The following is a 14,796-nucleotide window of genomic DNA, read 5'->3' as shown; positions in this document are numbered from 1 at the left end:
GAAAGCACCTGGAAAACATATATGATATCTTTGCTGTGATAAGCAGTTGTGAACAAGAAACTAGACCTGTCAGTTCTGAACTGTTCATTGTTAAAAAAATACTTTGTAGATGTAACTGATTGCAAAATACATTATAGGGGGGACTAACAGCTGCTGTGATACTCAGTCAGGAAAGCTCAATAGTTATTACTGTATGTGACTTTAAAAAAATAGTCTGATATTGATAGGAAATGCATGGATTTAACACTTTCGTTTGGAGAATGCCTTTGACACTGGAACTTCAGTTTTGAACATGTTTTGATTTTGTTGGAGCTTCCAACTTTGTGTCTTGTGGATAGCAAAGTAACATTCAGATTCAGACAATATGACACTTCAATTAAAAGTGGGGGGAGAACTACTGCCAATGTGATAGCAACCTTTCTATACAAGGAGGGCAAGGCTAGATCCTGTTAGGCTTCCTGTTAGACCCAGCTAGCAGGCAGAGAAAATCCAGTACATGGTTTCTAAAATGGGGTGCCATGGTTCAAATCTGGCTCCATGACCAGCCTTCTGGGCTGGATGTGTTTGCCAATAATACTGAATATTTGGGTACAGGATGTGGTTGTTCAGTGAAGAAGAAAAAAGCACTTTGCATATGCTGCCTCATTGTTATCTTAGTTGTTCCAGAACTCAAAATACTGATTTATTGTAAATGCAACAGCTATTTCACAATACATGTGTATTAGCAGAATTATTAAAACAAATATTTAATGTTATTGTTACATAACTTTATGTATCTGTAACTTACAATGTATGTGTGCCGGGGCAGATGGAGATGAATCACATGTTGTCATGACATTTCTTCACATGTTCTTCATTAATTCATAGGTGATGAAGAGGGAAGTCAAGAGGCAGCTGATTCCGATGGTGATGCACGGTTGGAGAAATCTGGACCACTTACGCTTGAAACAGAAGAGTGGGATGGACCAGGTAGGAAAAAAAAATTATAAACAGGCTTTGTTACGAATGAATAACTCTTTCTCTCCCTCCCTCCCTTTCTCTCCCAACCTTTTTTCCCCTCTCTTTCTTCCTGTCTGCACGTGTTTCCATGTTGTCTAATGACTTATGGTGACCCAGGCATTTTATAGGTTTTCGTAGGTAAGTAGTACTCACAGTTAGTATTGCCTGTTTGTTCCTTTGGGATATAGATTACATGGCCCCTATTGACCAGTTCTGGCCCTGCTTAGCTTCCAAAATCAGACAGGAATTGGTGCCTTTAGGGTATTTAGGCCTTTGCCGCTCTCTACCTGCCTCTAAATCTTAAAGTACTGTGGCATCCAAAGCTAAGGGATTTAGCACTCCTATTTCGTGAGAGTATATCCCACTGAATTGTAGCTTTTCCTTCTCAGTAGTCATGCAAAATATCATGAATATCATTTTGCATTGTTGCAAAACTTGCGGGGAGGATATCTATAGGTAGAATGAGGTGAACTAATTTTGTTTGTGGAATGTGTGAAACAAAATGCTCACATCATTGCTAGTGGATGAGTAAAAGTTTGCTATTCTATAAACTTGTATTTTTTTATGTTCGCATCCCGATCTTAGGATCTGCCCCTGCTTGTAAAGATGGATGGAAATTCCTCCACATGTTGGAGAAAGTGGTTGTAATGTAACATTTAAATATGGTCTGTTTTGGACCCAATCTTAGTGAAAAAAGCATCTGGGGCCCCTTCCACACAGCTGTATAAAATCCACATTGAGATGGATTATATGTCAGTGTGAACCCAGTTCAAAGCAGATATTGTGGATTATCTGCCTTGATATTCTGGGTTATACGGCTATATGGAAGGGCACTGAGAGGGAATTCTCATAAAAGCAGCATAATCTATGCTGCTGCCACCACCACCACCAACATTTTTGTATTGCATTTCTTTCTGAAAAATCCGTATAGCTTCTATTGGACTGTGCAGGATGAGCGTCTGGTTAAGACAATCTCAAGCTACAACCCTTTTAGTATATTTATGTATGAGTGTGTGTAAGATAGAGGAGTGAAAGAGAGAGGGACACAAAAAAGAGAGAAAGGTAGTGAGTGACAGTGGATACTGCTTAAATAAGAAATTTCTAACATTCTGCTGGGGGGGGGCTATGTACTGTGAACAAGATCTGTCTTGTTAGTTAAGCCTCTATCTATTCACTCTCTGTTATTAATTCTGCATAGTAGTACTACTAGCTTGTTTACATGAGAAGGTAATAATGAATAGGTGTCATTTGTGTCTTTAAAAAACTCATCCCCAGTCTCTGGATGACCTGACTCAACAATTTCATATAAATGTCCAACTCTATGGGAAAATGTGTAGACTCTTTGCTAGGTTGCAAAACTGAGCCTGCAAACGGAGTATCATTTCTTCCAGAACAGAAGCATCTTAACTTTATAGTAGGTTATGTTGTGGGTTCTTTAGTCTCAGAATCCACATACTGTTCTGAAGGAATACTATGACTAATAATTCAGAAAACAATGAGAGAATAATCAAAACCATTGTATTTCACATGTAGATCCCTCTCCCTTATGGTAAAAATTATCCACCAAATTATCAAAGAACTGACATTGATCTAGATGAGTAGTAAGAAAAACGTGCCCCATGGGTTCCATGCATCCCAAGACCATTTCCAAACTATGCACCACATTTCAATGATACACCCCAAAACAGGAAAAGCTTTTCTAAAGGCCACCAAGCTTGAAAAAAAATTCATAAAAAGTACTTCCGGTTGATTTTGAAGCTCCCCCCCCCCCCCCCCCCAGTTTGCTGCCTAAATTTGGCAGCGTGTCTTGTGGTAGTCATGTTTATATATGTGTAGCACTCAGTATTTCAGTGGCATTCTGGAGGAATGCCTGTATGAGACAATGAGGGCAATATGCTAACATTATTCTGTGAATGAAAAAATATAATAGGCATAACAAAAAAAATGGAAAAAGTATACTTTATTCATAGCAAGAAAAAGTGGGGGTAAAAAATCTCTGAGAGTTGAAGAAAAAATATAATTTTAAATGGTTTCCATGCCATTTTAATTATAGTGAAATATGTTTTATTACAAAAACATATTTTAGCATAGAGCTGCACTTCTTCGGGTAGAATACAGGCATACATTCGTATATCATTAGCATCATCATAATCAAATATACTGTATCTTCATTTTTGTTTGCACTATATTTTCCACCTGATGATTTCATAAAATTACTGCTGGAGTTCTTCTCCTCTACATACACAGAATACAGTAATTTGTAAAGTCAAGAAAGGATGAAAATGTGATTGAAATATAAGAGTCCTTTTTTAATGAAACTGTTGTTATTGCATTATAAATTATTTCTCGAAAGAGTTCTGGCTTTCTTCATCCCTTTGAAGAAAATATTCTCTATTTTTAGACATGGCTATTCAGAGGATATTATTGTTTTAAATATGGTCATCATTATACACCTATCAGTTATGCTAATAATTACAGAATGAATTTTATAATCTTTACATAAGTAAAAGCTCAACAGAATTAAAGGGAAGAGAGTCTTCAGTATCATTTAAAAACAAATCTAACCCTTTACGCCTTTTTGTTCCACAAACCAAGTTTTGCATTATTTACAGCTAATGGCCGTCTGAGTCATTCTTATTCATGCTGATGGAACTGCCACCTTTTCCAGCTCTGTCATGTTGCATCTGCACCATTTATACTGTTTGTAAGAGAAAATATTAGCTTACATTTCTGCCTAAACACGAAGCTCTTAGACTTTATTGATTGCAGTCCACAGGTTTCTCTCCTAACTCTGAAGTCAATGACCAGGGTGTGTTAAATGATTTATATCAAATGAAAACTGATAAGAAAAGTCCTTGAAAGCATCATTGGCTGCCATATCCATTTGTTAAACTCACTGTGCTGCTAAATGTAAGCTCAGAGTTTGAAACTAGATAATAGGTGTTTCGTTTCTTGCCAAAAAATAATTTAAGGAAGCACCGTTTCTGTTCTTAAAGCAACAACAAACAAAGAGCTTACAGCCTGGGTCTGGTTCTTATTTGGCCAGAGCTTGTAAATTTTAATTTCTAGGGCATGAATCCTGTTTGTGTGATATAATAGCAGCTGCATTTTAGGGGTAGGGGGTTATTATTTATTTATTTATTTATTTCACTTGTATACCATTTTTCTCACCCTGGATGGGGGATTCAAAGCGGTTTCCAAACATATTGTGGCAAAATTCAATGCCTACACAATAATAATAAAATACAACTTTTGATTGAATCATAAAAATGCAATAACATTAACATTAAAACATAGAGTTGAAACATATTAATTTAAACATTAAAATCACATAATCTAAAAATCAAAGTCCAGGGTCATTCCAATATCAATCCCTATTCCACGTAATCTCTGATCATTCCTTTTATTGCTTATTGCCCGAAGGCCTGGTCCCATAGCCAAGTTTCTACTTTTCTTCTAAAGGCAGAAGGGAGGGTGCTGATCTAATTTCATTGGGGAGGGAGTTCCACAGTCGAGGAGCCACCACTGAGAGGGCCCCGAGAAGGTTAAGAAGCAGTGACAAGAAAGGCAAGATAACATTTGCTGACTACTAACAGCTAATTTATCCAGTGTCTGTTTTACCTTACAGTTGATGCACCTGCAGCCTTCTTCCTTCTGCCACCATTGCCTGCACTGGTGTAGGGCACTGATACAAGATTCCAACCTTGTCTTAAAATTACCATAAACCCCCAGTGGTCATATTTCCTAGAGCAGTGGTTCCCAACTTTTGGTCCTCAGGGGTTTTGGACTTCAGCTCCCACAATTCCTAATAGCTAGTGAGATGGCTGGGATTTCTGGGACTCGAAAGTCCAAAACAACTGGAGGGCCAAAGGTTGGGAATCACTGTACTAGAGGATCCTGCAAGCCATAGCAAAAAAGGTAACTTCAAGTTCTGAATCTGAGCTCTGAAATAAATGGTCACAGTCAAGTGCTTTCAAGGGATTGAAGAAACAAGTGCTGGACTGAAAGTTCATTTAGTAGGGCAGCAATGGTTATCACAATAGCATGTAGGAACATCTCTGTAAGAAAACACATTAAAATATTGTTTTGCTACTGCTTCCATGCCTCCTCTAGAGAATTTTCTATCTCCTGAATGTCACTGAAACCACAGTGAGTGTAACTCGAAGGACATTCAGATGGGAGAGAGTATCTCCAATTTTTCATAAAGATACTGTTTACTGCAGCAGTTAAGTCCCATGTGAACCTTCCCTCAAATAACAAATAAATGTCCTGCTAAACAAACTTCTGGTTCACGAACACAAAATGTTTCTACCATTTTTGCATAGATACGCATCCACATTATAGGGTATATTCATGATGCCAGTGAATATACCCTATAATGATTCAGAGTGTAAAATTATTTGTTGGTTTAACTTAACTTACCAATATTAATTCCTACCCCATTAGCTAACTTTGCTGTGTGGACATCAGTTTCAAGTAGTTTGGGATACCTTGGATGTAAAAAAAACCCCACTATCTCATGGTGGATAATTCAGCAGGTTAGATTGCGATCTCTCCTCTTGAGGATCCATATCAGAAGGATAGGAGAAAGGGGGGCATTGTGTCCTCTTTGGAAGGGAGTTCCAGAATCAAGGAATAGCCACCAAAAAGGCCTCCCTTATATACCTGCTAACCATGCTTACAATGGTAGTAGGACTGAGAGAAGGGCCTTTGTAATTATTATACTTAAAGTTATTTCCTGCACAGAAAATACTGGTTCCTCCATAAAACAAGCATGTGTGAATTTTCTACAGAATAAGTCCCCAACTGTGAACTTGTCAGCCCAGGATTCTTCTCATCAGAATTTCTAATCACTTGAAAAACATATGTTTTGATTTTTTTTACAAAAGCTTTTGGATATCTGTTTCATCTCTGTGTTAAGATATGTAAGAAACTAGCATAACTCCTGAGGAGAACAGCTGATTATGAGACTGACATTGGTGTATACACCTGAAGGGTTCTCTTTTGGCCTCCCTCCCATTTATCCTCAGTCAAGTATATGAACTTATCTTAAATGAGTTGGACTCAACATATCTCATCAGAGGTGGGAAACATTCCTTTTTTACTGTAACTTCCATTGTATTTTTGGGACTGTAGCTCTCATAGCATTCATGTTGACTGGTCGTCCTGATAATTAAACATTAACTTTCCCGTCTTCTGACTTTTGACAGGAATCCAAGATCTCTGATAGATAGATTCAAGACCTCTTCCCAATACCTTAGCCAGAAATCTTTCCCAGTGCTACTATTTCACATTTTTTAAGTGGAGATGTGAGAGGCTGAACCAGTTCTTCTCATGTGTTGTCCACTGATTTAACCACTGATTTGTCATTTCCCATAAAATACAGTATTCTGTGCACACAATTGCATAACTGTCCATTAGCTCAAAGAGAAGCTTCTATAAATGTGACACAGAAGCAACCATAATACATTTTGTTACTTCCGTTCATTCCAGGAGTAACTTGTGTATGACCTTGAGAAGAAACATTGCTTTTGGCTTCTTCTGAGGAATGTAACAATGTAACTTTCAAGGTAATTATTGTGGTTTGTCAAGCTCAGGGGTCCCCAAACTAAGGCCCGGGGGCCGGATGCGGCCCTCCGAGGTCATTTACCTGGCCCCGCCCTCAGTTTTATAATATAATATATTATATATACATATAATATTGATAATAATATTATAATGTAATACAATATAACACTAATAATAATACCATATAATAATATTAATTATATATTCTATATTACATATAATATTACTAATAATATTACAGTATAGTGGTATAGTTCAATATAGTAATATATAATGCTAATATTGTGCTATGCTAATAATATAATATATTGTATGTACATATAATTTGTAAGCCTCTCTGAGTCCCCTTTGGGGTGTGAAGGGTGTGATACAAATGTAGTAAATAAATGCAGTAAATAATAAATAAATACATTTTAGACTTGGGCTCACCCAAAGTCTGAAATGACTTGAAGGCACACAACAACAACAACAACAACAACAACAACAACCCTAATTAACTTGACTATCTCATTGGCCAGAAGCAGGACCACACTTCCCATTGAAATCCTGATAAATGTATGTTGGTTAAAATTGTTTTTATTTTTAAATATTGTGTTCTTTCGTTGTTGTTGTTGTTGTTGTTGTTGTTTTTGCACTACAAATAAGACATGTGCAGTGTGCATCAGAATTTGTTTGTATTTTTTTCAAATGATAATCCGGCCCCTCAACAGTCTGAAGGATTGTGGACCGGCCCTCGGCTTAAAAAGTTTGAGGACCCCTGGTCAAGCTGAATATGATCTTAGCTGAAGGACAGAAGTGGGAGGGCATAACTCCTTTTGCACATATTGCTTGGTCAGTTCCATGCATGGAGAGAAATAGATTGTGGCTTTTGTTCATCTTTAGACACCTCTAGACACCAAATATGAAATATACGTATATAGGATGGGTGACTACTGGCTCAACAACTGTCCATGTGAAAAAGATCTTGGAATATTAGAAAACAACAAGTTGAAAATGAGCCAGCAATGTGATGCAGCAGCTAAAAAGGCAATGGGATAATGGGCTGCATCAAAAGTGGTTCTCAACCTGTGGGTCCCCAGATGTTTTGGCCTTCAATTCCCAGAAATCCTAACAGCTGATAAACTGACTAGGATTTCTGGAAGTCGTAGGCCAAAACACCTGGGGACCCGCAGGTTGAGAACCACTGTTCTAGATCAAGAGAAGTAATGGTGCCCCTCTATTATGCTGAGGTAAGACCTCACCTGGAATGCTCTGTCCAATTCTAGACACCACAATTTAAGAGAGATAGTGGCAAACTGGAAGGTGTCCAGAAGAGAGCGACTAAAATGAACAAAGGTCTGGAAACTATGCTCTATGAGGAGAGGCTTAAAGAGCTGGGTATGTTTAGCCTTCAGAAGAGGAAGTTGAGAGGAGACATGATAGCCAATATTTAATTGGAAAGGATGTCATAAGAAAGTGGGAACAGGCTTGTTTTCTGCTGCCCTGGAGACTAGGACTCAGAGCAATGGGTTCAAATTATAGGACAGGAGATTCTACCTGAACATCAAGAATAACTTCCTGACTATAAGAGCTGTTCAACAGTGGAACTCAGTGCCTCGAAGTGGTGGAAATGCCTTCTTTAGAGGCTGGATGGCTGTCTGGTTGTGCTTTTCCTGTATGAAAGGCGGTTGGACTGGATGGCTTATGTGATCTCTTCCAGCTCTGTTATTCTATGATTCTAATACAGGCATCGGAAAACATTGCCCCTCCAGGTATTTTGGACTTCAAGTCCAGAAATTCCAGTTGGTTTACCGGCTATTAGGAATTGTTGGATACCTGGAGGGCTGAAGTTTGCCCATGCATTTTCTAATACTATACAGTATGACACCTGTATCTACAGGACCAGGGCCCATGGTTTCATTTAACCTCATCTGACAAAATATGCCCTTTCTAGCCATTTTCAAGGTTCTCCAGTGAGGTTCTGTGGTATTTTTGGTCTAGATATTCTTCATTTCAATAGTGTTCATTATTATCCATGGTTTTCAATATCCACATAAAGTCTAAGAACATATTCCTTGAAGTTGTTCTAAAGGTTAAAAGTGTAGCTGAAGACTCACGAGTAATGTTTAAATAGAATCAAACATTTTGCCCTTTTAAGGAAAGTAATACTAGGGGCTACGGAGACGCAGCGGGTTAAACTGCTAAGCTGTCGAACTTGCTGACCAGAAGGTTGGCGGTTCAATTCTGCAGGACAGGGCAAGCTCCCATTGTTAGCCCCAGCTTCTGCCAACCTAGCAGTTTGAAAACATGCAAATGTGAGTAGATCAATAGGTACTGCTTCGGTGGGAAGGTAATGGCGCTCCATGACTATGGATGACACCGGCTCTTTGGTTTAGAAGTGAACACCACCCCTCAGAGTCAGACTCGACTAGATTTAATGTGAAGGGAAAACCTTTGCCTTTACCTTTAACACTAGGTTTCTTATATTGAAGGTAAACACCAGCATTTTCCCTAACTGCCTCCATGGTAAGTAATTTAGCCTAACACTCAGCATGATATTTGACATGCTCATGGGCGTGTTATAGACACTTGTTACGGATGCTTATGTCTCTACTGTGCTACTTACCAAATGTACATATTTAGGAATTTCACTTCATTAGGATCTGCTATCCACAGACTGTAAAAAGAAGAAAATTTTAAAGAGGACACCAAAAAGGAGATATATTGTACAGAGCTTTTACACAGCAAAGAGGAAAAAGAAATTAACACTGAAGAAGTTCAGTTGCCCAAAATTATTCTAAGATTACAAACAAAGCAAAATAAAATACTCCCCCAAATTTACTCTCCTCTTCCAATCCCTTCATTGAAACAGATACTTCATTCATATGTTCTCTTGATAATAAATCATTGACATTTTATTTGTGAGTATATTCAAATGGGCTACTCTTGAGTAAATGTACAAATGGGTTACTTCTGAGTAAACGTATGTCAACTAACTGACTTTGATTGGTAGAATTTGCATATTTCCCTCTCTTGAATTAAGAACTAAGGTTCTTTGCAAAAGGATTTTCTGGGAGCCAACTCTTTTCTTTTCTTTTCTTTTCTTTTCTTTTCTTTTTTCTTTCCCACCTTCCTTCCTTCCTTCCTTCCTTCCTTCCTTCCTTCCTTCCTTCCTTCCTTCCTTCCTTCCTTCCTTCCTTGGAAAAACGAATATGCTTAGCTCTGAAAAGAAAATGGCAAAACTTAATTATTCCATTTTAATAAAATTTGCTGATAAATGAGAAGTGATTGTTGATTTTGTCATGTGTGAATTATACTGTTTGCAGGTTTAGTTAAATAGTTATATTATTTTGTACATTTTTTGTGTGGAATGGACTGGGTTGGAAATACTGGCCTTAATCAATATGCTGCAACATCCTCTTATTGTTAATACTTTACTTTCTAACATGCTGCTATAAACAAGGGAGAAAGCTGGTAGAATGTTTAGTACATTAGAATTGCTGGTTAAAAAACAGGGACTGAAAGTAAAGGAACTCTTCGAATGTTTTTTTCAAAAAAATATAAAACCAGTCTTGAGAAAGACTTGAAGATTACAGTTCAGATTTTGCTTCCCTTTTGATTGTGGAAATGCGCTAGATATGGGATCTTGGAAAATGCTATTTGATGTAAATTAACAAAAATCCATGAAACATCGTTAACCATAGATATAGTCTGAGAGTAAGAATATTGTGAAAAAGCAGAGGAAATCATAGGACGGCTGTGTGTTACTCTGACGGTGAATCGGTATTATCTCAGCTATCAGATAATGCAGTTATCATTAATTTTCACATTTGCATTTCAATCTTGGGAAGGAAATGACTCTTGCTGGATGAAGATAAGAGCTCTGTACCACTATAATGAACCATCATTTTATCCCGATGCTTTGTATCCATATGAAAATGAGGACGGGTAGTGATGTGGTGTGTGAGGTGGGGGTATATGTGTGCGCCGGGGGGGGGGGGGGTCATAGAAACATTATAACCAAGTGTCAAAATTACTACAGACTTCAGAGTCTTCATGAAACAAGAGGCAGTCTAATACATCTTCTATAGTGAAGTGGATGTGGGATTAAAAAAGGAAACTAGGCTCCCTGTCATTGGATAAATGGAAGGGGTGTGTGCGTGTGCATGTGCATACATGTGCACGCATTGGAGGGGAGGTATCACTGAATCATAAACATATACATTCAACTTCCATATGTAATGACTTAAGATTGGAAAGATAGAAATCAGTTTCTTCAGTGGGACAAAGCAACTCCTGTATACATTCATGAATAAGTTGACCTTGTGTATAAGTCAAGGGCAGGTTTTAGGGTCAAAATTATAGATTGTATATGACCCATGGGGAGTGGAAACACCCATGCCACCTCAGGGGACCAGCCACCTTTGACTGTCACCCCCATTTCTCCACCCAGGCATTCAAAAAGTACAGGAGGACTAATCTGTTGCCTTTCACTAATTTACTCAGGACCTTATCATATTAGCCAGGTGAAGAGTCCTTCACCTGGCTTTGCAATTGAACTGAAAGGCAGCAGCACAAATCTGTCACCCCACGTGCCATTCCCTCATGGTGACACTCCCCCCATCACAGGGAAGCGATGCTGAATCTTTGCTGATCTGTGTTGGCTCCAATGGAGCCAGCACAACACAGGAAGCTTCCTGTGTTGCAAGAGAAGCATTGTATGACACTTCCATTCTTGTTCTGAGCTGGGCCTCTGTCAGAAGTGATGTCTTGTGATGGGCAGCATGCCCATCCATTGCTGGACTGGTGGGGAAGCATTCTAGGATGTTAAAAAAGCATTGTGTGATGAGGTCATAAGAGAAAGAGATTATTCCCTTTTCAGAAGAATTAAGGTACAGTAATCATATCGACCTATGGATAAATCAACCCAGTTTTCTGTGGTTGAGTTTTGGAACAAAATTTCTATATCTATGTAAGTAAAGGTAAACGTTTTTCCTTGATGTTAAGTCTAGTCGTGTCGGATTCTGAGGGGTGATGCTCATCTCTATTTCTAAGCTGAAGAGCCGGCGTTGTTCGTAGTCACCTCCTAGATCATGTGGTCAGCATGACTGCATGGAGCACCATTACCTTTCCGCAGAAGTGGTACCTGTTTGTGTACTCACATTTGCATGTTTTTGAACTGCTAGGTTGGCAGGAGCTGGGCTAACAGTGGGAGCTCACCCCGCTCCCCGGTTTTGAACTGCCGACCTTTTGATCAGCACGTTCAACAGCTCAGCAGTTCAACCTGCTGTGTCACCAGGAGGCCCTAGATAAGTAGATGCAGGGTAAGTAATGGCTTGAAATTTTGGAGTAGCTTTTCCCTATAATGCTACTCACAACAGAGAAAAAGAAGGGTTCAGTCACATGATTTCCCTCCTAATATTTAGTCTGCATTAGCCAAATACTATAATTGGTTTTCTAATGTGACCTGGCTTTCAAGACCTAAGGGTACAAGCATACCCAAGAGCTTGAGCTGGATCCTGGATCCTTGCCACATGCTGCTGAACTTTTGAGGCGGTCATCCTTATCCCTGCTCCATACTTTGACAGTTCTTTCATCTTTCTGAAAATGTTTCATAAAGGATCTGCCATAAATGTATGGATAGTGAAGTGGAAGGGTTAGGATTTCCCACATGTAGATGAAGAGATCGAGATTGAAAAACACGTTTTTTTTTCCTGTGGGGATCAGATGTTTGATATATACAGGTTAATTATAATATTTACTGAAATCAATTTTAATGTATGGTTTTTATACATCTTTTTTAAAGATTCCAGTATAAGTAAGGGTTTGGAAATTAAATGCCATGAACTCATGTTTGCTGTCCAAAGTCTATTTTGCTTTCAAATTGTAGTTCTGTGGAACAGTGCCTCCCAAACTATCTTGTGAGAACTGGCAATTGTCTTTTCCCCAGTGTACAATATTTGTGCTTTTGGCTACAAGTGTTTTCTTTATATTTCCTGGAAAATCACTAGGTGTAAGAAGACAATGGCTTGTGGTCTTATACTACTGTAAAACATCCAATGAAGATCATTTCCCAACCAGATTGTGGTTATATGAAACCACAGATATAGATATCAACACCATTAAATTATCTCACTTCCAGCCCCAGTATTTCATTGAAGGACCTAGGGAATTTTGCAGAGATATCCCCCCCCCCCGGGCCTTTGCTAGGTCTTCCGGTGCAACTCTATGAAAACTTCCAGGGGAGGTATACCACATAATCACCAGAAAAACCTAGTTACTAGAGAGATGAGTCACACATACATGGCCAGGTGCAAGTGAAACTGTGGATATGGATTCCATGGTTAATGTGAGGGTCTTATTGTATATGTGCAAATTGCAGCTTACACCATCATTCATGCCCTGCTAATTGTGCCTTGGGTAAAAGTGACTACAATTGTATGTTTTTTTGTGGCACCTGTACCCTTCAAGTTGGTTTTCAAACAGAAAAAATACGGATACAAGAAATACTATATTGCAAGAATTCCCCCTCCTTTTTCCTAGGAAAATGTAAATTCGTTTTTGAAGATGGATATTTTGCAGTCTTTATGTATTTCTAGCTGAGAATGCAGATGTAAAACAGAGACTACAGAAAGCTTGTATGTTTTTGTGAAAAAATATCTGTGATGATGTGCCTCCCCGCCTCCCCCCCCCCCAATAATAAGAACAAAAGAGTATCCTTCTTCACACACTACATTTCCCCAGTGTTAGTCTCTGTTGCCTATAGGAGTATTGATAATGAGATGGGCTGAGTGACATTACAGTATGGTGATATGAACAGAAAATGCATACTTGCATCTCAGAATTTTTTAAAGTGTGCATGAAGGATCAAAATATACTCTGGGTTGTTAGTTATCAGACTAAAAAACATACGTGCTAATACAATGTAAGTGCATTAAGCCCAAGGGACAAGTTGTCAGGAGGGAAAACATTTTAAATCATGGTACGTAATATAGTGAAGACATTTAAAAGTTCAACTTCCTTTAGGCTGTGCAGTGAAGGACTTAGAGTTCGAAATTCTATTGGGAATCAACAGACATCTGCATTACAATACACTGTTTCTTGTAGTTTCATGCACCAAGGGACCCACAGAATCTGGCAGGAAGCTTTGCACTTTTCAGCTGTCTCCACTGTATTTTGGTCATAAAGGCAATCACATACTCTGGTAATTGCATAGGACTAGGAAACAATGTCAGCTTCTGGAAGCAGATGGGTTGAGAATCAAAAGGGGCATGTAATTGGTCCACAACCATTTTGCTCTTTGTTGTGTTTTTCTCATTAATTCTGCCAAGATTATTCCTGCATAGCAACAATTTTTCCTTCAAAACTGTTGAAGGACGGATTTGTTAATATACTGAACAAGTATGCCCAACATGGAATCATTTAAGAGGAATACTACAGTCCAACAAGTGTGCACAGATGAAGAATGAATAAGGAGAATGTCAATTCCCTTTGAAGATATGTAGGTTTTCAGCTGATTTCAATTATAGGTTCCATGTTTTTCTACATACACATATTTTGTGCAGTAGGATTTCCTTCATTATTGGAATCTGTTTGGCTTGACTGTTCATATGCGAAACATGTTACATGAACAAAATATGTGTTATTTTACAAACAATACAATTTTTGATTTCCTGAGTCTTTAGATAGTTTTAGATGCAGTGGACAGCTTAACCAATAATATTACATTATATTTGTCTTATATGAGATCTCAATGTCCCTGTTTCAAGTTGAACAATTTTTCTGATTGTGCCAATAACTGAATGAAGGAGTATACATACCTGAATTTATTTTATCTTTGATTGTTTCAGCATTAGTAGAAATTTGACCAATTTGCTTCTGTTCTTCAGTCTCAAAAGGCAATTATAAATAATAGGCTTGTGCATTTCAGCTGAACCTCGATCAGCTTCAGGTGATCAGACTTTGAGAGGCCCCCGGATCTGTTTTTGCATGCCTCCTGAAAACTGGCGGGTAGATGAATAGCTCTGCAGACAAAATATATGGCTAGATCTGGCCCATTGGTGGCAATGGGGGGAGGCTCCCCGGGCTCCCCTTCCTGTCATTTTTAGGGCTATCAGGATGAAAATGGCCACACTTGGAGGACACATCAATCACTGTTAGCCCACCAAGTTTCATAACATTTGGGTCAATCTCCTTTAAAAACATCCCCAAAAGGTATCCCCACGATGGCCTTGCCCTGTAACTAACTTC

The 14,796-nt window shown here is 38.5% G+C and overlaps 1 protein-coding gene across 2 annotated transcripts in view; it reads left to right on the top strand.

Annotated features, from left to right (window-relative positions):
* The window catches only part of zfpm2 (zinc finger protein, FOG family member 2), a 372,116-nt gene that overhangs the window by 97,061 nt on the left and 260,259 nt on the right, over positions 1–14,796 (top strand). For both annotated transcript variants that reach the window (XM_062980095.1, XM_062980094.1), the window contains one exon: positions 868–969. In XM_062980095.1, coding sequence (XP_062836165.1) covers positions 868–969 — 102 coding nt within the window. The remainder of the gene's footprint in view (positions 1–867; positions 970–14,796) is intronic.

The sequence above is a fragment of the Anolis carolinensis genome, chromosome 4 (assembly GCF_035594765.1).
Source record: "Anolis carolinensis isolate JA03-04 chromosome 4, rAnoCar3.1.pri, whole genome shotgun sequence".
Taxonomy (NCBI): Eukaryota; Metazoa; Chordata; class Lepidosauria; order Squamata; family Dactyloidae; genus Anolis; species Anolis carolinensis.
The sequence above is the reverse complement of the archived record's forward strand: the minus strand, read 5'-3'. Positions and strand labels throughout refer to the sequence as shown.